The following is a 24,225-nucleotide window of genomic DNA, read 5'->3' on the forward strand; positions in this document are numbered from 1 at the left end:
CAGTTTAAAAAACTGAGCAGTCCTTTAAAAATAGCCTCCTTAATGAGAGGGGGCAGCTGGCTGACAATCCATCAATCCTTTTCCCTCCAGGTGACCCCTCCCTTCCCCCTGAGCACAGAATGGTGATCACTTTGCACTGGTGAAGGGAGGGGCTGAGTGAAGCTCCTTTCTAAGCGCTTGGAGGACGACTGATTGATGGATTGTCTTCTTAATGACTCTTATCTTACATCACAAAGGTCAACAAGGCTGTTTTTAAATCACCTGAGCAAAGAAACTTTGTTTTTTTAAATTGATTTGCTATAGTGCATTTTTTGCCATCCACATGAGTGCTTGGAATGGAACCCATGCAAATAATGAGGCTCAACCTGTATAGTCAGACACTCCCCTAAATTTAACCCCTGACTTCTGAGGGTCATAGAAAATTCCATGATTTTTGCTCAAAGCCTGCCCTTGACTTATCTGTGAGATCAGCATAGGCAGTAGGTTGGTAGGTCTGCGGTAGGTTGGGAAGGTATTCTAGAAGAAGAATTCTAGGATACCTTCTCTACCTGTATAATTAACACAGTAAAATCAACAGGGAAAGACCTATGTTTGAATCAGTTTCTCATCACTTTTTCAGTGTTGCTCTGTAGGACAGCAAAATGTGAGAAATGGAATTCCCTAAACTGGCATATCCATTTGTGCATTTCAGACTTTATCACAATAGTTCAGTTAGCTTGACAAAATTACCTGCTACTTACTTCATAGATTGATTAAGCGCCAGTAAAAATAGGAAGAGCATGAAACAAACACTTACCTCCTGTTAGCATTTGTGAGCATTTGCAGATGCATTTGTCATTGTCTGCATCCTTTGTGCTAAAATCATTTCCTGGTTGGCTTATGCTGCTTATTTTGCCCGCTGTACCCGTAATTCCTTTAAGGTTAATTCTGTAGAAGAGCAAAATGAAAAGCAACTTAATATAGGTTGCAGCAATTGTAGTGATTCTTTAGCTCAGAGGAAGTATTTTCCAAGCAGTATCCTGCTCAATCCTCTGGTTCATGTTTTTTAATGTGCCTCTTGCATATTGAGTATGCCCGGAGCTTCCTGTCAATAGAATGTTGTTCTAGAGCAGGAATAATCTGTTTTTCTTAACTGTTGTAATAATTAATTTTTTAAAAAAGTATTGAGCAATAGCCTATGTCCTGGCAACATAATACTGACACAGATTTTCAAGTATATAAGGCATTATCAATGGGATCCTCTTTAAAAACCACTTTGGGTTTTTAGACAAGCGATATAGAAATCCTTTAAATAAATAATGACTGTATTATTATGCTGATGTGCTATCATTTTGAATCCCATGTTAAATTGTTAGATTTGTTAAGGAGTGGAAAAGTGACTGACTAAAATTTGCTCGTTTCAATGGGTAATATGTTGATTATACGTAGTTTATTCATTTATGTGCTCTGTAGTGCTTCATTGTTTCATTGAATAATAGATTACTCAACCAAAATGAGTTTAAATAAATTGCAGATGCTTTTTTTTAGTTATCAAGCAACACTTTTATCAACGTACTTGTGAAAATTGCCGCTTGCAGCAATCTTCGAAAAGACATTCCTGCTTTTCTTCCCACAGAACAGAAAGACTCTTTAAGATGGTCCTTGACTTGATGTGTGTGTGTATATATAAATCATTTTTTAAGTCAAAGAGAGGAATTTTTCTTCAAAGTATTTTTTTCATATGAAAATATATGCATATTTAATCTATTCAAACTAATCCATACAATTAATTAACTAAGCTTTCTCTCACCAGTTGTTAGCGCTAATGCTCTAGTCTAGTTATTTTGGCATAAAAAGTAGACTTCCTTATAAATCCAAAAGTTGGAAGACTAATTTATAACACAAGCAATGTTGTTTTTCAAAGTTCACATTCCCCCCCTCCCCCCATTATCTTACAATTCAAATGAAAAGATTATTTCTGGCAGTTGCTGTATTTCATAGTGGAAATATATCACTTTATGTGTCACATTAACACTTAAGGCTTTATTCAGAGTCTATAATCTCTCTCATGGGCAAAGAGTTGCTATACAAGCTAGATGTAACAAGATGAGGTCCACTTCTACATTTTTCCTACTTTCGATCAGAAAATTTCTATGAGAAGTAGCCAGCAAATGGCTTCAGATTCAAGTGTTCAGTGTGGGAACATTATCTCAGATTCTCTACTCATCATTCATTAGGCAGACATCAGCAGCCATTTGGGGGCAGTTTTCCCATGTGCCCCCAAGTTGAAAGCTTGTGGAAAGCTGTGGAAAGTGCAAACAAGTGGAAAGCTGACAGCCTGTGTTCACAGTAGGGATCACCGTCCATGTAGCTCTAGGTGGTACTTGTGGGGAAGTGGGGCATACATATTCTGCACTATATGCTTTTGACTGTGAACAGAGCCCTAGCTGCACATTGATCATGTTCACTGGATCATACTGTTCAGTTTCACTAGTTCATGTAGGATGCCATTGTTGGTCTCCATCTTATTGCATTTCTATCAATGTTTATTTTGGCTTTTCTTCTGCTATTTTGCATTTCACAGACTTTGAAATGATAAACGGAAATTACTTTTAAGTCATGTTGCAGCATAGTTGAAAAGTCAGGTTCACTATGAAAATATATCTGTTTCATAATGCAAGCGTGTTTTTAAACACTACATTTTATGGCTCAAAAACTTGGTTGTATTTCAAAAGAAACTATATTTGCGGACGATTATCTTAGTCTGAAGTAATTATTTTTTAATAATGTAAATGGACAAGGGTAATGACCCATTTTGGAAAGGTTACCTTTATAAACATTATATTGCCTTAATTTTAAAAATAAAAACCCCTGCTGTAGAGTCTAACTATTTCCAGATGAGGAAACATTTGAGTTGGAGTCAGAACAATTTTTTGCTTCCTAGTCATAAAGAATTTGAAATTTTCTGTCGGATATTGCTGTGATCCACAAAATGCTGAAGGGCCCAATCCTATCCAACTTTCCAGGTCTGATGCACCTTTGCCAACAGGGCATGCGCTGCATCCTGTAGTGGTGGTCAGTCTCAGAGGCCTCCTCGAGGTAAGGGAATATTTGTTTCCTTACCTTAGGGCTGCATTGTAGCTGCTATAAAAAGTTGGATAGGATTGGGCCTTAAGTTGGCTTTCTTGTACCTAGGTCAATTGGTCCTTGACTAGGTCCTTGCTAGTAGAAGTTCATGTTGTATTTCATTTCATTTTATTTTTGCAAGCCATAAAATGACACTTAAAATAAATATGGAATCACAGATGAAATATGTGCTTAATTAGTCTCAAGGTTTTGACATCCCTTTCTCTTAAATTTCCAGAGGTTTCATAGGAATTTGATTTTTTTCCCTGTCTGGTTTTTTTCTCTCTAGATTCAGATTTCAAATTTTTAGATTTCTAGCCATACTGACTATCAGACTCGCATAAGAATAATATTCCTGCTGTACAAAGAGGAACTCCAGAGGCCAAGTTAATCGTTCAGCCACTGCCCTTCAGTAGCTCTCTGAACTGAAATTAGTTGTTAGAAGGTCTTCACTGCTGTCTCCCAGGACTATGCTGATAAATTTTGACTAAAGTAGGGTAGCAGCAATCCTTTACTTTTGATGGAACTGGTGGCAAGCTAACATGCATAGATAAAGATGGTCTAAATTTACTTTTGGTAAAAACACTCAGGATGGCATGGTGGTTCTCATATTGCAGTTAGACCTGGAAGATCCACGTTCAAATCCCTGCTTAGCCATGAAGCTTCCTGAGTGACCTTGGGCCAGTCACTATCTCTCGGCCTAACCTCTACCTCACAGGATTGTTGTAAAAACGAAAGGAGGGAAGGAACCGTGTACACCACCCTGTGCTCCTTGGATGTGTATTAAAAAATCTGAAAAATAAATATAATCCATGCAAATGGTAACTCCTTCATTGCTTTGCTTGTCAGGATCAAGAAAAAAATCAGTATCCTAAGAAGATCTACAATACACATTGGTTGAGGTCCCAATTAGATGTGACATGGTGTTGTGTGCATCTTTTCTCACACTTATTTAATCAAAGAAAATCTATTTACTAGGGATGGGCAAATCCTGCATGGCTTGACTCAAGTTGAGTCATGAGTCTCCACCCCCACTACTCAACTTGAAAATGAGTCATAGCGAGGGCACTTTCTGAGTCATCCTTTCGCGACTCGAAAGGACTAAAGTCGAGTCACCCCCTTTAAAAACCCGCTGTGGAAAAAAACAGGGCTGCTGCCAGGCTGTGTGCGTGCATGAGTACACTTTAAACACTCCCCTGATGTCCCCATCCCATCTGTAAACAGGGCAGGAGGGCGTGGGATGGACTGCCTGAGAGCGGGGAAGGAAGCAGCAAGAAGGAGGGTCATGCTCAGTAGATCCTTTGTAGTTCTACTCAGACGTAGTCCCATTGTAGCCTGTCATTCAATGAGGCTCCCTCCTCCCACGTAACAATGGAGCCATGCACTTGGCAAGTGTGATCCGCCAACGCCCCCTCCTTGGGCTTCTCCAGCCAATCGTAAGGCAAGAACCCCCTTGTGCTCCTCTTCCTGCCCTACCTTAGCCAAAGAAAATATCAAACTTCTCATCCTGTGTCCAATGATCATTGGTTCTTTCAGAGATGAGTAAAAGAGCCTGCTCCTGCCTACCACCCCCCCCCCCCGCCTGGATGCAAAAGCAACCATTAACCCTTCCCTTCCCTGCTGCTTGCCTGGTGTGAATGATGGCCTCATGAGGTGTTTAATGCTGCAAAAACAATAAGCAAGCACACCCAGACACAAACAGACTTGAGTCTGCATGCATGGGGATGAGCGCCAAGTCAAGGGACCCGTCAAGCAAAAAACACTGATTTTTGCGACTTGGACTTGAGTTCCCATCCCTGCTGATTACACCTGTATAATGTGTTTTCCTTCCATTAGGCTCCTTGTACAAATGTCATTAGCACTTTTTAAAGGTCAAAATTACTATCACAACCTCATTGATGAGCAACGTTGAAATGTTTTTCTGTGTTTAATTACCTGTATTTTTGTTCTTCACTTGCTAGATAGAAATGTTCATATAAGGAATATGCTTCATTTCCTTCCCAGTCTTTTAGGTATATTTTAAGAACATATTGCTTCTGGTTGGTTAGTTGAAAAACCAACTCATTTCCCAGCCAGTATTCCCCAGAAGGAGTTCCAAATCCCTGTAATCCAAATTGGACATTTAAATGAATTAGTTTTATTTTTATTTGACTTTGAAATCAGCAGTTCATTTTTTTAAGATAATATTATGGCTGTCAACTTGTCATCCCATAAAATGTATTTCAGTGCCAGCATTGCTAGTTCTTTTCTTGTATGAGAAACAAATTTCAGCACACATAGATTTAGAAGTGGGGAAACCAAATTGGCCTCCTCTTTAGGTTTGGGTGAAATTGCCAGTATCTATGATTTAAAATAGCAATGAAAGCAAAATGTTTACATGTTAATATCCAACACTTGAAGAATGAATAATTGTCCTTTTAAAACACAAATATCTCACATATCTGTTTAATCAAACAGGTAAGATTACTCCAGTTTTACTTTCCCCAAAACAATATATTATTTAAGTTTTCTTTAAACTTTAGAAACTTTGCCCTGTTGCCAAGGTTTCAAGGTGGCCTATAAATAAAAATTAAAACAGCAGTACTCCACAATGAAACCATAGATCAACAGTCAGGTAGCACCTGAACTGTTGCATTTTGCACCAGTTAAAGTTTACAAAAGTAATGGGCAGTCTCACGTAGAGCCCACTAAAGTAATCCAAACATAAGGTAACTGAAGCCAAATCCTGTCGGGGTGCAGTCACAGAGGTCTCCTAATGCACAATTAGGTGGGAGTAAAGAACCAATCCTGTGCTCTGTGCGATGGCTTACCACCAGAATGCACTGTCAGAAGCATGCCATAAAGCATATTTGCAGGGGCTAACGCCAGCTGAGCGCTGGAGCTGACCCAGCACAAGCCCATGCAGGGATAGCGCCGGTGGTAGCCCAGCGAGCCACTGCCAGGCACTCTTTGCAACAAAGTGCCTGGTGGCAGAGAGGTAAGATGGGCTGGGGGGAAGGCGTGTTGGGGGTGGGAAGGGGGCAGGACCAGCAGAACTCAGCTCCACTGGATCCGGAGCTCTGTGTCGGGCCTCAGCCTGACACAGGACTCCTTGATTCTGCACTGGCTAAAGAGCCACTGCAGAATCAAGTAGCCCCATTGCGGGTCTACTTACCTTACCTGCGGGAAGGGAACAAAAGTCCCATTCCCCCAAGGAGCTGTCACCGGCTGCCTGGTGTGCACAGGATACCACAGCAGCCATTTTTGCTGCCCCGGCAGTCCTGTGTGCCTGGCAGCTCAGGATTGGGCTGTTAATCCCATTAAATCAATGAAGCTTACTTCTGAGTAGACATGCAGAAGTTGATTGTACTGTAATCCACACAGCCAACCATCTTGTCCAAGATTTAATTTGACATGTAAATGATCAAACTGCAATCCTTTTTTGGGTAGCAGGGCTGGGAAATATCTTGAAACCACAGACTGAGGGGGTGATGTCACTTGAACTGCAAGTGAAATCTGCTCAGAATCTGATCCATTCATTCAACCTTACCTTCTTATATTCAACCCATGTTCGATCAAAATCTATGCTGCCATCTGAACGTCGTTGAATAATTGTCCAACCTCCTCCACTGGTTTCCATATCACAATATGCCTGTAAGTAATAAGCATAGAAATCACATATACTTTGTTTTATTTACAGTATGCAATCAAAGAGGGAAAGTTTTAAGAAATGTGCATGTCTATGCATGGGGAAGAAACTTACTTATTCACTTTAATTCTGTGACTTACATTTGATATGAAAACTGTGTTGCTGTTATCCAGTAAGAATGATAAGTATACAGGTGGGTCCACAGATCCCATATCTGTGGACTTAGTTATCCATTAATTGGACTGTTTTTTTAAAAACAATGGGCACACAGGGGGAGGGGGCTTCTATTTTTATAGCGTCCCCATATCCACAGTTTCCATATCTGCAAGGGGGGAAATCCATGGAACGAATCTGTGGATATGGGAAAATGTCTGTACTGTGAAGGGTGAAAACATGGGGAGGGTGGGTACCAAGTACATTATTTGCACAGATAGATTGGTACAGAACTGACCATCTGAGGGGTAAGAGGGAACAGATCCTAAGGTTTTTTTCCTATCACCACCAGGTGGTTTAATGCTTTTAAAGCACCCACTACCAACCATCCAATTGGTGGCAAAGATTCTTGTGCAAAGACATTGTTCTATGGATTGGGGTTATTAGTTTTTGCAATAAAAGCATATTACAAATGTCCTATGAAGTTTCTTGCCAGCAGATCCTGCATTTTGTTGCCAATTTTGGTTTCCAAAATATGTCTGTTTTGGTTTTGATACTCTCTCTGTTGCTTTGTGAGAGAGCCACGTAAAGCTGCAAATTTAGAAGCATCATTCATGGACAAGAGCCTGAGTAATCAAGGGTTGGATTAAGAAAATAATGGAAGGTAAAACATATTATCTTAAAAAAATGCATGACTGATTTTAATGAAACGTTCAAGGGGTTACTTAGCAGGGCCCTCCCATTTAATAAACAGGATTAAATATTTTTACTGAAGGGCATAATTGAGGATTAAGGAGAGCAGAAGTGTATCCTGAGTTTTTCCAAGTGGGTGTTGTCCTGAAATATTAAACTACCATATAATTCACAACATTATTGAACTACACAGAATAGCATTTCAGCAGTATAATTTATAACCTATAAACTCCATGAAAAGTCATAATCCAGAGAACCACATGTCCAGTGGAATTTTGGCCTTGCATTTTTCAAATAGCAGCCTTCCATGTCTCAAAGCATTTGAAGCTTGTGGCATTTGTGGTGTGGCATAGGAGTTCACTATTCCAAGGAGAGAAAAAAATCCCACTGGCCTGCATAAAACCTTTTTTAAAGTTATGCATAAAGCATAAATAATACAGTCCTCCTTTTGTTTAAGAAGGGAAAAAAACATCATCATATAAATAACAATAAGTTACAGCTTGGACAAGAAGGGAAACATGTCAATTTTGCACTGTGCTTTCTAGTGAAAGTCTGTGGAGGAAAAGCAAAGTTGGTTGTGCAGGAGTGTTTATGTGTCTCTTGAGAGGCCAATGTGAAACTTTAAAGGAAAGAAACAAAACACAAAGTGCAGCAGAGATCTGACAAATAAGATGCTGCTTTTTTTGATTGCTCAAATAGTAATACAAAATAAAAACAGAAGCATATAAAATATTATATGGCCGATTTATAATTTAAACCCAGCCCCATCAGCATGTAATCAACAATTTCACTCTAATGTGTATATATAAAGAGAAACTGTAGTAATTCTGTAACCTCCATATACAGAGCAGAATTCACCAGAACAGCTTCACCAGAACTCCACACAAGCCACACTGAAATGAATGAAGGCTGTGCAATAATAGCATGTGATGGATTGCACTCCTAAGGCTGTGATAATCCATTAAACTTCTCCTTCTGCAAATCAGAGGCAGAATGATGGAAGTCTAAACACTATAATCATTGTACTCTATGTTGCAGGTCTGGGAATAAAAATAGTATCATCAATCATACTGCCTAATTGCTGGCCTAACAGTGACCCTGCTTTGGGTAGGTTTAAACAACTTTTTTTTCTTTTACAAGAACATAGTAAAGTAGTGGTATGTAGAAATCTGATGACAGCTTGAAACATATATAGTTGCTAGGTTCAACCTAAAGCCCATTGGGTGGCTTGTCAAATCTTGATGAGAGTGTTGAAGTCATTTGTGCAGTCAAACAAGATTGAAAAAAACAGAAAACATTTAAATTACAATGTCAACAGTTACTTCTACTATGATAACCCACAATACAAATACACTAAAGGAATATTGGCTCCAGTGCTCCTTGCCATTTTTCTTTTCGTTAGTTGTTCTTCTGTGTCTTGGTTTAAGTCCTGCTCGTGTACCTGCATATGTACTGTACCAGCCATCCAAGTTGGGGATTAGGAGCATCATATATAATTCTGAACCATGGTTGATGGAATGAATTTTCACAATTTGTGACAAAGTGGAGTGACTAAACAATACCACAGCCTGTCCCTGGACCCTAAACTCTGGTTACCTGTAACTCTGGTTACCTCTGGTTATCTCTGGCAGCTCAAATACATATTAGAGAGACCATGTCTGAATTGAGAGGATTCTACATAGCTCATCTATAAATATTTTCTTCCTATACAGCCATGTTGGCTATTTAACTACAATCTCCATGTCTCCTGCTTGCCAAAAATGCCAGATTCTTTGGCAATCTGATTTCAGAAGTAAATAGGCTCCACTTAATCAGTAAGGTAGTTGAAATGTCTGCATAATTTAGTCTGCTGAATTTGTCTTTTCTTAATACATCTTTGGTAAATTGTTAGCACAAAATTGTCCATCCTATCCAGAAGTGCACTGATTGAGAGCCCAATGCTGTGCTTGGTGGCACGGCTTCATGCCACCAAGCACTGTTGCAAACGTGACATAAGGCACGTTTGCGAGCCTCTCCAAATATTGCCCAGCTTCCGTGGCTCTGCGATCTCCCAGACCGCCAATCCATGGCACAGTAAGCAGGGGCGGGGAGGAGGCATTCCAGGGTGGGGGCTGGAGAGAGGGCAGCGGCGAGGCGTGACACGGTGAGGGGAGCGGGCGGGAGGCGTGACGGGGGAGGGAGACGGGTCCGCGGAGTTCCGCTCCATAGGATCCAAGGCACTCATGGAGGGCTCCATGCCCTACACGAGTGCCTTTACCCGAGGTCAGCAGTAAAGTGAGTAGCCCCTTTGCGAGACTGCTTACCTTACCTGGGGGAAGGGGACAAAAGTTCCCTTCTCCCGAGGCTCCTCTTGCGGTAGCGCGCAGGGCTACTGTACTCATCTTTTGTAGATGTTTTGACAGATCAGCTGTGAATTATCACATGAATGTGTGTGGGGGGGGGGGGAAATTCTATTGCTATTCAACAGCTATTGCTAGCAATAGCTTCGATTGGTACTGAAAAACAATTAGCTGAGAGTATGTATTCATTGTCATGTGTAAAACAAGGCTCTGTGTACACTAGAATGTTCTCCTTACTAGTGATCTCCACCAGGATTATTATGTATAAGATAGCCTGTATGCTATACAGAATGGAATATGGAAACATTTGTTTCTTTCCATGAATTTGTACTGTACTGTATTTGTACTGAATGGACTACAGTATTTCTTTGCCTTTTCTACATTGAAAAGCAGAGCTGGGGCTGGCTCATGGTGAACCTTTAGAAGGTCTTAAACCTATACACATATATTCCTGCTCTTGCAACATGCTCTTTACACTCTCACATAACAGCAGAACCAGGGGACATCCACTAAAATTGAGTCTTGGGAGAGTTAGGACAGCTAAAAGAAAATATTTCTTTACTCAGAGTGTGGCTGGTCTGTGGAACTCCTTGCCACAGGATGTGGTGACAGCATCTGGCCTGGATGCCTTTAAAAGGGGATTGGACAAGTTTCTGGAGGAAAAATCCATTATGGGTTACAAGCTATGATGTGTATGTGCAACCTCCTGATTTTAGAAATGGGCTATGTCAGAATGCCAGATGCAAGGGAGGGCACCAGGATGCAGGTCTCTTGTTATCTTGTTATATGCCAAATGTGCTCCCTGGGGCATTTGGTGGGCTGCTGTGAGATACAGGAAGCTGGACTAGATGGGCCTATGGCCTGATCCAGTGGGGCTGTTCTTATGTAACAGTGCCTTATTCTTGGTCAATTTAATCCAGAGAATGCTATACCTTTTTCTCCTCTCCAGTATTAGGAATTGTTAATGTGTAGACTCCACTGATTGTAAGTCCTGACTTGAATGCTTCAGCGCAGTCTTGGAAACTGATCTGTTCTTCTCCAGCCACTAAAGCATTCTTGGATGCTAAGAAAATAAGCACATGAAAATAGTTAAAGCAGCAATTGCCATTAAAGTCTCAAAGATATGCTGTATTATCTGAACATATGGTTAAGATTTAACTATCTATTAAAAAATACAGACTCACTCATAAGAACAGCCCCGCTGGATCAGGCCATAGGCCCATCTAGTCCAGCTTCCTGTATCTCACAGCGGCCCACCAAATACATTCATTCATCACTCACTCACATACACACATTTATTTCACATCTTTCACTTGTTTACCAGTTAGATTCTTACCAAAAAAAAGTTTGTTTAAAGTGCAGAGAGGTTCCTTCCAACTTTTTAATTGTTTTTCCACACTTCTCTGACAGTTGACACTTTTAGAAGCATTCACCTCAGCTTTGGCAAATGTTCAGAATTTTGTTTTCCACATTGGCTCAAGAGTCAACATGTTTTGCCTTGTTTACTTATTTGTGCACTCATTTAAGAGATAATATCAGTGGAAACATGCACAGCTTTGGAAAAGATATTAAGAGACTATCTTTAGGCTTTTCAGGACTAAATTGCCCCAGATAGGGCAGTTGTTTTTGCAGAAAAAAAAATAAATATCTTCTGAAGTGCTGAGAAAGTCTGAGTCTCAGTGATGATAATATGGCTACTCCGCAAAGTTTTAAAAGTGTGGAATTGAGTTCTATGCATACTGTTGAGGAGATTTTATGTAAGGAAAGGGAACTAAACCATTCGCCACCTGACAGAAATGTTTCAAAATCCCTGAAAACCCAAACTGGGGAATGTGAGGTGCTTCAGGTAGCAACAGCTGCTTTCATTCCTGGTGTCCACAACTGGAAGAGCCAACTTTTGAATCAGAGAGTTAATTTTGATACTGAAGAACAGCTAAAGTTGTATTTGGAAGAAGTTAGTTTTCTGTGATTACCTTGTCACAGTGCCAGAGATTGGTTGGCCCTCTGGGTGACCCACACCACAGGCTTGTCTTTCTCAAAATTACTATGGTATGAGAATTAACACCCACACATGGAAGTAGACTAACCATATTTAACACTGGTGCCAAATACAGGACTGCTTTGATACTCTTGTTCCCTTTCTTTATACCAAAAATGGATAGGGGATAAAAGTGACCTGCATCTGTCGTGCCTGTTATAATTATACTATATGAGAAGAAAAGAAACTGAGGGTAATGCGGGGATCAGAGGGAAGGAATATAGGCCAAAAGGAAATTGTTTCTCACTATAACAATAGTGTATCGTCTGCTTCACTTACGATTTGGTGTAGAAATCATAGAGAATAAGTTCTGAACAGTCTCCCTCAGATCATGTTGCTGTTTTTGAAGAAATGAGTTGTTAGCTGTGGCAGTGACCAGCTGTTTCTCTAGTTCTTCTATGATGGAGTTCTGTCTGGAAACCAGTGTCTGAAGCTCATCTTTTTCATCTTTAATTGACTGTAGCTGGACCGTGTGCTTGTTTTCCATATCAAGGACCTTTTTTTCTAAAAAGCTGAAAAATAATAGCAAGACAGTTGTGATGGGTGCAGCATTTCTATAGAGCAGGGGTGTCCAAACGTTTTGGCAAGAGGGTCACATCATCTCTCTGACACTGTGTAGGGGGCCAGGGAAAAAAGGAATTAATGTTTAAAATTTGAATAAATTTACATAAATGAATATATTAGAGATGGAACTTGTATGAATGAGTGAAGGTCTCACAATAGCTCAATGCCTATAAAAAACCTTGCACAAAGCAAGTCCGGCCTTTCCTTTGCTGCCACTGCTGCTTCACAGACATGAAACAGCAAGAGGCGGAGGGAACCAATGGCCCACAGCTCACACGGAAGTTCAAACAGCTGGCCCTCACGCTGAGAATAGTCACGTTGGGCCAGCATGGGCTCCAGCAAGTCTCTGAAGGGCCAGAGGCTCATTGGAGACTGGAGGTTCCCTGAGGGCCAGATTGGGGGTCCCTGAGGGCCATGAGCTTGGGTTAGGGCATCCCTGCTATAGAACAAATGTGAGGAAAAAATGCAATTGAGAGTACGAGTCTATGCATGTCTACTCAGAAGTAAGTCCTATTGTGTTCAATAGGTCTTACTTCCAGGCAAGTGTGTATAGGATTGCAGCCTGAGTCACTTAGAGGACTGTGCTTGTAGGATCTGTTTGAATTATACTTTGCTATGCAGAAATTCCAGGCTGGTAAAAGTTTCATATTTTCACATGCCCCTCCTCTGCCCTCTCATAGCATCTGATCCAGGCTACATTATGGCTGTTATAATGTGATATTTATCTGATCTGCTCTCCAGAATAACGGCATGTTTTCTGTTGCAGAGGGAAGAAGATTTCCAAGTCTCTGTGCTCTTCATGCTAGAAAATACAAAAAAATCTGCACCCAAAAAATACAAACCCTGGGTCATTTGTATTAACGATGCAGATTGAGCAAAATTTATTTTAGACTGCACAGTCATGCAGCATTTCCTGCTTTACTAACTAGGATTAGTTTCACTAGTCATGGGAAGGATTTATGAAGGCCCTGAACATCATGAAATCCTATTTGACCACACTGCTGGCTTCTGAGACTTCAACAGGCATTGCCCACTATTTTTCAGATCTTCATAGCACAAGGACTAAAGTGTTCCTGTTGTAAAAATGACAGCTTAGATTCTCGGATGAATTTGGCACTATATACCAATTGCTGTGATCCTGCAGGATTACAGTATATGCAGAGCCCTGAGGTGCCACGTTCAAATAAATTGATGCACTCCGAATGAGAGAGATTTGGAACTGTTGAGCATGTCCTCAGGGTGAAATTCTCTGCCTTTAACGCAACAAGCAGAGTTGCAGAGTTTTAATGATGGTCTGAAGAGTACACTTTCATGGGGTTTTGATATTTGCTCTTGGTTTTCTTGTTACTGTAACAGAGAGCAACTATGCTATGTCAGAAGATTGAGCTTCATTTTATTTTTCTTCCACTAACGTGAATAAAATATTTTACAGACCATGTTGCAAACAAAATGTTTTTGTTCTATAAATATGTATTACTTTTTGGGTAGGTATGACTCTGGTGTATTTAAATGCTATTCCGGAATAACATTGTAATATTGAACCCATATTTACTTTGCTCCTCTTGGGTAAAATATCTTGTTTGGATAATACAAACCTTATGGGAGCATACACAAATATAGCAGGGGAGTGAAGACAAATGTGAAAACATGCCCTTTCCCCTCTATGTTACTGTTTACTAGAACTGAAAAGTTCTTTCAGCATAGGGTTCCTACTGAAAAATCCAACTTTGCTAATTTTAAATTCATCCCCACGTTGTACTGTAGTGATTATGGAAACACAGCCCTCTGATTCTGCATTTTAAAAAACCACTTACTTTTATGCATAATATGTCTGCTGACATAGCAAGATATTGATATCTGAATTGACACCTATTATGCAGAGCAGGTCTCCTAATCATGTATTTTCTGTAAAGGACATGCGTTTTTAGCAAATTAAAGTCTGCTTTATAAAATATTAAGATTGATTTCTCTTACATGTGGATCTGACCAACTGCAGGTCACACACAAGGTTCTTGGAGCAAGCAGAGGTCGCAATTCCTCTCACTCTTCCAGTTGGCCTACGGTGATCCCAGCTCAGCAAGAAATGTTAACAGTACTGTTAGCCAGCTGTCACTCAAACATTTTGGGTAAATAAAAGGAGACCCAAGGTCCTTTGATGTTGGACACCCACTACAGAAGCAAGCAGGGGTCATTTCTGGCCCTCAGCTAATAGAAAAGGAACCTTTGGTGGGATAAAAATATTGTTGCATCCCATGAAGCTGGGTAGCCATATTTCAACTGGCAGTCATATGGTCTGCTGTATCAGGAGTGGTGAGCAAATATTTTTGCTGTATTTAGGTGGCAGGAAAATAAGATGGATTTTGGAATTGCGACCATTGAACCAGTTATGCTTGGATAATGGTTTATAAATTTGGCTACAATTAAAATGTTTACAGCAGTTAACCACTGCTTTAGAATATGTAACAGTATGAATAAAGTAAGAGGCAAAGTCAACCTGGTTTATGAGTATGCCTTTCTTGGAATGGAGATGTTATCTGTGAACTCAATACAAGCATTAGCATAGGAATGCCACTGCTTCTGCACTCAGAATTCAAAGAAACATGCTCTGAGAGACAGCATTCTCTGTCTTCAGGGGACCATAATAGAATGGTGTTTCTGCCTATCAGGTGGTGCATGGTCCTATCCCTTGTTTGTGCAACTTTATAGTGTATGGCAGTCAGAGGACCCCTATGAGTATACGGTATCTGTTTCTCAAATGTTTTAGCACTGGGACCAACGTTTTAGCAAGTTATCAGCTTTGACAGATGACATTCTGTCAGGACCCACTGGAAGTGATGTCATGCTCAGAAGTGACACTATCAATTTAGGCTTCAAACCTAAGCTGCCATCAGCCAAAAGTTCAATTACACAGCACGCTTGTACTGTTCTTTTGCATAGCTCATAGTTCAAACATTCCAGCTTGGAAATCAAAGGAGAACACAGACTTGGAACCTTCTCCAACCATACAGCCCTTCCCCTTTTGCAGTGTCCAATCTTCCCACCTATTCAGGGCAAAGCACCATGCCTCTCTCTCACTGGGAGACCATCCTGCCCAGCAGCTCTGTATTGTGTATTTTCAGCTCTGTATTTTCAATGGTGGCTGACCTAGGTACTATGCAACCCACCTGATATTGGCTCATGACCCACATAGTGGGTCCCAACCCACAGTTTGAGAAATGCTGTTCAAAAGTGTAGACCAGCTCACCTAGTTGTAGCCACTACGGGTCAGTAGTAGAAGGAACCCCTGCTAACTATTAAAGTGGCGTGTTGCAATCTGAGACAACACTGGGAGGAGCCAGGAACCTCCTCGCAACCAAGAAGTGGGTCATTATTGCTGTTTTTAGCCGAGAGGCTTGGAATCCATGTGGTTTCACCACACAAAGGTAAGAAATGCTATTTTTGCCTCTCTCTCTTTTTTTTTAAAGGGTATTTAAATTTAAATCTGCTGGCATCCATGGTGTGTTAAATCCATGGATGCCAGATCTGTGAATACAGAGGTCACAGAATTAGTCTTTGGTTGTCCTGCTAGTGTTTTAAAGCCTTCCTGTGGGTAATGCTAACAGTTGTGCATCTGTATTATCTTCTTCTGGAAGAAAAGAAAAAAAACCAATTGAGATCATCAGTATGTCTCTGAATAGGTTTATTACCTGTTTTTTTCTTGTAGTTTACCTATCTCACTGGTCTGATCTAAAATCTGCTTCTCTAGTTTGTTGGTTGATAGAGAATGTTCCAGAAGTTGATGTTCAAGTCTTGTTGTCTGATTCAGAACCTACATTTTGAGAGAGAACATTTCGGTCACATCTGAAAATTCAGAATAGTTTACAAGTTAGTAATATCCTAAAAAATATCAGCATATGAAAAATTGAAATAAATATTGCTGTGTCTACCAAGTTTAATTTACATGCATGAACATGTGCTTTCGCATCTAAATGTACTAGTCTAAAACAGAGTGTAATTCCAGTGCAGGGGAAACAAAACATTTCAGAACATTTGAGAAATGCAGGTGGCATATACATATGACTGCATCATCATAAAGGTATGTGCAGCTGATGCAATCAGTTTATGCTCTGTGTGATGTGGCTGAGCTGTCTGCAGTTGTACAAAAGACAATACTATATGTGGTCAAGTATATTCACAGATATGATTCTGCCAGTCCAGGACTGGAAGGAATTGCTTCCTACAGGGAATTGAGTCTAAATTTAGTTATGTGTTTTTGTCTATCATCTAAACAGATGGACCTGCTTCTTTCACCTGCCCACCCACCCTCCCCCTGCCCCAAACATACCTGAAACACCCCACCCTGCCCTCCCTAAACCTCTGCGCCAGCAGCCACCAGCTGCACAAACTTACATTGGGCAGGTGCAACAGAGGCTGGCACACTTCTGTGCACCAGCCTGCTGACTGTCCAGGTGGCACAGAAGTACCTTACGGCACTTTTGTGACACCTGGAGACTGGCACAAGTCCCTAAGATTCTGCCCTTAGTCTGTAACAATTGTGTGTGTGCGTGGGCTTTTTTTTTTTAACGCAAAATGTTCTGTGTCACCTTATAAGGGCTAACAGTTTATAGTAGAATGAATATTTGTCAATAAGAGACTTAACATCAACATCAAATGGCTTTGCTGTTTAAATCATTGCTCTTACACTTTACAAAATAATTTCATGTTTTATTGGAATTACCTTCATTTTTGTGACCAGAGATTGTAGAGGCAGAAATGTTACTGGATTTATGGGTAGTGGTAGTGTTTTGTTTTGTTTGTTTTTTAATTGAATCATTCCATGGTTTCAGTTCTAATATGATACTGCTTTTGTATGCTCCTTTTAAGTCTCAAGAATGACATCTGTAGTTAAGAATGAGGAAACAGGACGGCGCATTGCTTTGCATTTCATTCTGCAGCATGTTCTTTAGTTTATATTGCTCTCCTCATTGTGTTTTAATTCATCAAGATTTGGCTTGAGCTAGCAGGAAGAATTTATTACTCACATCCTTCATGCTGAACAGTCATTCAGGACATGATATCACATTTGTGTGTTTCCAAATTGTTGCAAAGAGTTAATGTGTTTCAGAGCATACTCATGTCATCAATTCCCCTGTGTTGTTAATTAAATCCTTAAATAGTCCCTAGTACAAATCTTTAATGTTCATCTGCTTCCAAGCAAAAACTGCTTATAAAAGCATCTTTCAGGCATACATCTGGAGCAACAAACTGTTACAAATGGATCATAACTGATTAAAATGGATAGTGGGTTAAGTGGTCAAACTAACCTGCAATTTCCTCTTCTGCTTTCTTTTTATAAATGTGCATGTTTAATGCTTTTGGTCCTGAGCATGTTGAGGATTTAAAGTGCTAGAAAATGTGTAATAGGATTTAGTGTTATTCCAAAATAGGGATCTGAATTTTCCTATCATTACAGGATGAAATATAATAAAAAATACAGTACTTGAGAGTTCTATACGTCAGAGAAAATTTTAGCATAGCCCTCTTTCTTGTGTGCTAACTTACTACAAACAGGGAAATTTCTATATCAAAGAGCGTTCAAAAATATAACCATATATCTGCAAGTAGCTTTTCCAGAATTCTACAATCTAATTCTGGGTAATGCCGAGTACTTTCAGTCTCACATATGTTTGGAAAGTTCAAAAATTTTACAAAACTTTTTAAAAATTAGCTATATCCTGAGGAAAGGGTTCCCCCCCTCCCATTTAAAGGTCTGAAAAAAATAAACAAGTTCTTCATGAACATATTTCACTTACTATGAGGCATGTAATGATTGAAATGAATTTATGATTTCACAACTACTATATTGTTTGCACTGTAAATGTAATAGTTTGTGGTTACTTGATGACAACCACACATTTGGATGTATTTGACATGAGATCTATAACAAGACTTTTTCTCTCCAGTTTGGATATGGGAACTTCTCTTTTCCCCTTAAGGAACCACAATTGATTTGGGATTTAGGCATCAACTTGAAAATATGTGACTATTTTCCTTTGTAGCTTCCTGTTATTCTCTAACCTTGCTCCCACTCAGTTCAGTCTTTTGATTTCTCCTCCAGTTAAATCATAGCTATTGAAATGTTACCACTTATCCTAGTTTCTTTGTAGAAAATGTCTTAAATAAGGATGCATTACTTGGCCTCTCTGAGAGCACTTTGAATGCTGCAATGAGGGCTGCAGGGAAGAGGAGGTAAATGGGTCCTGGATTTGGATGTATATTTATTTTCACTTCTGAGTTCAAAACAAGTATAATAGAAGCCTACTTGATGGGGAGCTGTGAAGGCAAAGGCAAAGATTGTAAAGTACTTCGCACATTAACCCATGGTATAAATAGTATGAGAGATGTTCCAGAGCAAACACTTCTAAGTGATGTACTGAGGTACATCTTCTTTGTCCGCTACTGTGTTAGTATCATTATTAGACACTGTGAGCATCTCAGCATTTTCTTGCTTGTCTACCAGTTATTCCTTGCTGCTTGCAATTCAAGCAGTGTTGGGACTGTGGCCACCAATGTTTCCAGTACCCCAGGCAGTTGTCCCAGTCCAATGCATTCATCTCCTATTTTCTCCCTGTGGCCATTGCAAGGTAGCTTTGACACATTGCTTCAAAACACAAGCTTTGACTTGCTGCCTAGTGTTTTCTGTGATATCTCAAGAGACTGTGGGGCATACCTTTCAACCTGTGCACTTTAGTTTATTCCTTCAATTATCTGGTACATACGCCTGTGTAAATACAGAATACTTGAAGGTAACATATATAGTTTGACTGAGTGAGGGCATTTCCTGGTAGGCGGCAAATTCACACAGATGGAATTTCTTTTTCACTTTTGGAAGTATATTCGTCAAGCCTGAATTTGAGCCTGTTTTAAATTGTCAGGGAAACTGGTTTTTGCAGTATGTTTGAAGACTTACGTGAATTTGCTTGAGAAAGCTCAAGCTATTTGCTTGAGAAAATAGAGTCATGTAATACCATAGAACTAAGAAAATTTGACTCGGCTTTGGTTATGGATTGGCTAGCTGTATGCTCAGAGAATAGTATCTGTGAAGTGGAAGAAAAGGAGGAACCTGAATGGTTTATTTGCCTTCCTTTTTTCATCCTTGGCCAAACATTACTGTGAACAGTGCTTGCTTTGCAGACCAACAGATGCACCCTGTAAGATTCACAATCTCAGTTTGCCTTGGAATGTGTGGAATGTCTTGCAAGAAGAGAGACTGTGGTCTTCCTCACCACTCCCTGAGCTGCACATTTGATAGCAGTATAGGGATGGGCCATAGCTCCAGGTACATCCAACCCACAGAAAGCTGCCACTTTTCCCATGAATTACCAAGCATGGTGGTAAGCAAAGTGCTGAGTTCTTCTTCCCACATCCCCATTCTGCCCTGAGATAACTGTACCAGGCTTGTGTGAATACTGCTGCTGCTGGGCTAGAACCACTCAAGAGTGCTTCCGGTATCAGCATTTTTCTTCATCCACTTCACTGAGCTGAGCAGGCCACACTAGTGAGGGCTGCCCCATTTCACTTCTCTGAGGACTGTTACATCAGCCACTTGGAAATACCTAGGAACTCCCCAGCAGGGCAGCAAACCCACATGGGGACATAACATATGCTCAGGGATGTTGAGCATGTGGATCTGTCAATTCATATAAAGGAGTTATATGTGCAGCTCAAAAACCCCACTGAGCATTCATAACTAGCCATTCAATTTCTAGACTACAGCCTTTTCTGACTGAATAAATTACCATGTCATCACAAACTCATTTTGAAGCATCAGATTCCTGTCAACTGAACAAAGAGGCACCTTTTCAAGGGGTGCTTCTCTTGTAATGCAAAATGTGAGAGCAACTGTCCCTCTTCACACTAACATGGCATTTTTTCCAGGGATGTCACTTTTGCTGGTGTCCCTCTTGCAGAGACATGCAGTGAAATGAATGCCTGGGGAGGTGTTTGTTGTGGCACTGCAAGGCATTCTGGGGGCAACCTGGAAGCTACAGCACCTGCGCAAATACAACAGAGGCTAAGCTCTAACTGCTGCAAATTCTAGTCTCTCCCTGTATAGTAACAGGCACATGAGGCTATTTTCACTGGAGTATGGCAGGACAGGGGGGACTCTGCCTTTCCTGACTACACATCCCTGCTCTCTTGAGCCCTTTTGGAGCCCAGAGTACCACTTACGTATTTGTTCCGCTGTGTGAACTGCTTCGTGAACTTTTTTTGGTTGAAAAGCTTGATATAAATATTCTTAATGATAGTAACATAGGGGGCCCCTGTATCCGTGGATCCCCAGATCTACAGATTCACTTATCTAAGGATTGGGTCTGCAGGGCCCCCCAAGCACATCTCCCACATGTGCCCCCTTACTTTTTCCAGAGGCTTTCCCAAGCCTCCAAATGCCTTATAAGGCATTAAAAATGTCACTTCCGGTTTCACATAGAAAGTGGAAGTCATCTGTTTTTCATTCTAAGGCTCAGATGGATGTGTGTGGTCTCTGCTGGGCTCAGGCGACTCTCTGGAGGTGAGGGGAGTGGAGTTCCCCTGAGCTATGAAGGGTGGAGGGGATGGCATTCGCTCATATCCATGGTTTCATTTAACCGTAGGGGGGTTCAGGAATGGAACCCCTACAAATACTGGGGCACACCTGTAATAGAGATTTCCATTCTACAACATAAACTGCTCCTTTTATAAACTGGTTGTGACTCTAACAACTGTAGCATCAAGCTTTTTCAGAGCAAAATTCTGTCAACACAAAAAATAAAAAGCATGTGGCTCTCTTGAATGCAGAATGATTTCATCTTGTACTGCTGCTACTTACATGTGCTTCGACATCAGTTAATTTGCGAGTCTGTTCTGCTGTTTGATTTAATAGGTTTATGCCTATTTCGATCATGACTGCCGTCTGGTTCTGAACTGCATTCTGTTGGATCTCCACTATTTCTTTTTTCATGTTATCCTGGATATAATTTTCAAGCTGCATGACAGAAGAAAGAGAAAGTTTATGTCCTTTCGCTGTTTGCTTCTTTGTAAATATGTTCATAAGTCTGGACAGTTTAAGCATTTTAAACTTCAGATGCTTTTTCTGTAATGGGCTTTTTTGAATTTCCAGCAGATAAGACAAAATGGGGGTGCTTACTATAAGCTAGAGATGAGCCACAGGACACAAATCTGTTCCCTAGTGGTAGCCATCTGATTTCCCAGTAGCCCATATGGAGATAAGATGGGCATGTGAAGAGAGCAGTTGCAGTGGCTTGTGGAGGGGAAGGGGATTGGCCATTTAGCAAAAACTTGTTGCTAACTGAAGCTGTAAGCAAAGAACTAGTACAAAGGCACATTCTCCATTTGCCCCAACTACTCCTATTTATCCTTTCTCCTTCTCTCTGTGTTGTTACTATTTTCCCTGTGGGAGCAATGTTGGGGTGCCTTTTGCAAATCTTAATATGCACACACCTGAACTTAGCATTCTTCATATTTCCTTTAATTCTGAGACATTAAATATCTGAAGGGAAGAGGAGACATCTTGATTCGCGTCTTGTCCAGATCCATTCAGATGCAGACACTGACACAAAATACCAGTTCATTGCTTCCTGTTCATTGCTTCCTGTCAATCCCCCTCCCCTGTAGTTATTCAGATAGTTAATATTGCTTGGGCTGCTATAACACTTTCCTGGGAATAAGCTTCATTTAACACAACCAGATTTACTTCGTGCCTATGATTGTATTAATGTCTTTGAATGGCAGCTATTCTATCAGTATAATCAGATCCCTTGAAGATGAAATTTTCTATTAAATATTCTTTGGGATTAAAACAGGAAACCATTATGATCAGCTGTCAAACAGGGTTAGCAGACCCTGCTTCCAAAGCACATGGAGGCCAAATATTTCAGTATAATTACAGTGTATAGTAGGCAATGAAGCAGTGTGAGAATAAGCAGTACCAGTGCACCAGTGACCCTGTTTCATTCCTGAAATGTTGAAGTGTTTGCATTCTCCACTGCTTTCCACTGCTCATTATTTAAGAGTCATGGAAAGTAGAGTGGCTATCTTGTAGTCAAACTAGATGGCATTTTTAACATGACTTTTAACTGTGACCTTTCATATGTGAGGTGATTTTGTTTTGTTTCATTTGTAAATAGAAACTACTGGGATGTGGCTTAAAGCTTGGGCGGAAGGGAGATTTAACCCTTTGCCATGAATTCTGATCTAGATCAAATACCCCCACTCCCAGCATGTTTAAAGTCACGTCTAGTTTTGCCCTGTAGACTTGGCTTTGTAGCTGCTTCCCTCCATTGTCACCTCTGGGGGAACCGCACCAGCATTTAACAACAGTGGAAATTTTATTCAGAGATGAGAGTAGTTTAGACAAAAGCTTAAAGAATTTAGTCACCTTCCTGAACCTTCAAATACTCAAGCATATCTCATACTTACATTGTTAGGGATTAGATAAGAAGTCTGGTATGCTCTAAGAAAGTTGTTTATGCATTGTTACTCAACTTTTGGACAAACAAAACACAAAAAGCAAGGGTGAGAAACAATGTCTTCCTTCTACGAATGCCAAATTAACAACAGTTTTGAAATAATCCCAAGGCATTTTCTCGTAACCATTTCAGCATGTGTAACCAGTAACAGCTTCTGTGATTTAATAAATGATAAATTTTATTGTAGGTGTTTGATATTAATAACTAGCAAATGTAACAACTTTCTTCACTCCCTGAGTTCTTTGAGAACCATTTGATTAATTTTCTCTTTTCCTTTCTCTGAATTCTATGCGGTCCTAACATCTCTTCTACCTTCAGTCTAGATGCCCAACAGCATTTTTTACAGCTGAAAGGACCCCCATCTCTCATCATTAAACTTCCTCCTCCTAAAGCTAGCTGTTTAGCAAATCCTAATTCCTAATAAGAAATAATTATGATTATGATGACTAACTGTGGGCACAATCCAAACAGCGCCTTATGCTGGCCCAACTCCCTCAGGCCGGCATAAGAGGGTAACAAACGTGCCGTAAAGCACATTTGCGCCTCTTTGCAGGAAAGCCAGGCCGTCGCTCCAAGAAGTGCTGGCCTGCAGAGGCTGGCATAAGCCTCCACCGTGGTTTCCCCACAGCTGCTTGTGTCGGCGTGCTCGCGCTGGAACAAGCAGCAAAGGCAGATGTGGGGGTGCGGGGAGGAGGTGTTTCTGGGCGGGGGGAGGGTGGGCGATGGGCGGCCCCGGAGGCGGGTATGTGGGGAGGCGGGGCTGGAACCCAGCAGTTATGCCAGATCTCAACCCCTGTCCCCGCTCCTCTCTCCTCAAACCTGCACTACCTCCAGAGGTGGCGCAGGTCCAAGGAGACCGAATGGGACCAGCAGCCCTTACCCAGGGGTAAGGGGAAGAGTTTTCCCTTGCCTCTGGCTGAGCCGCTGCTGCGCACAAACCTGCCTTGGATGCAACGCAAGCCTTCTGGCTTGCCTACTCCAGCACAGGTTTGGATTGCTCTCTGTGTCTCCTAACACTATTCATGGGCAACTATCTCTATTTCTTCCCCTACCTTCCCAAGCAGCTTCTATTTCCCATCTACTTTTGACTTCAAGCTCTTCAGAGTAAAGAACAGACCCTGACTTCACCTCTGTTCAGTTCATGCATATATATTATTCTAATGCAATCACATCTCTAAAAGGATATGCAACTGCCTC

The 24,225-nt window shown here is 40.8% G+C and overlaps 2 protein-coding genes across 2 annotated transcripts in view; one reads left to right on the forward strand and one right to left on the reverse strand.

Annotated features, from left to right (window-relative positions):
• MCPH1 (microcephalin 1) overlaps nt 1–24,225 on the forward strand; it is a 117,818-nt gene that overhangs the window by 42,905 nt on the left and 50,688 nt on the right. The window lies entirely within an intron of this gene.
• Nucleotides 1–24,225, reverse strand: part of ANGPT2 (angiopoietin 2) — a 47,986-nt gene that overhangs the window by 4,537 nt on the left and 19,224 nt on the right. Inside the window, exons 2-8 of the mRNA XM_066612388.1 lie at nt 21,369–21,524; nt 16,207–16,328; nt 12,236–12,468; nt 10,851–10,981; nt 6,635–6,736; nt 5,041–5,207; nt 797–927 (exon numbers count right to left, since the gene is read on the reverse strand). Of these exons, the coding sequence (XP_066468485.1) occupies nt 797–927; nt 5,041–5,207; nt 6,635–6,736; nt 10,851–10,981; nt 12,236–12,468; nt 16,207–16,328; nt 21,369–21,524 (1,042 nt within the window). The remainder of the gene's footprint in view (nt 1–796; nt 928–5,040; nt 5,208–6,634; nt 6,737–10,850; nt 10,982–12,235; nt 12,469–16,206; nt 16,329–21,368; nt 21,525–24,225) is intronic.

The sequence above is a fragment of the Tiliqua scincoides genome, chromosome 1 (genome assembly GCF_035046505.1).
Source record: "Tiliqua scincoides isolate rTilSci1 chromosome 1, rTilSci1.hap2, whole genome shotgun sequence".
Taxonomy (NCBI): Eukaryota; Metazoa; Chordata; class Lepidosauria; order Squamata; family Scincidae; genus Tiliqua; species Tiliqua scincoides.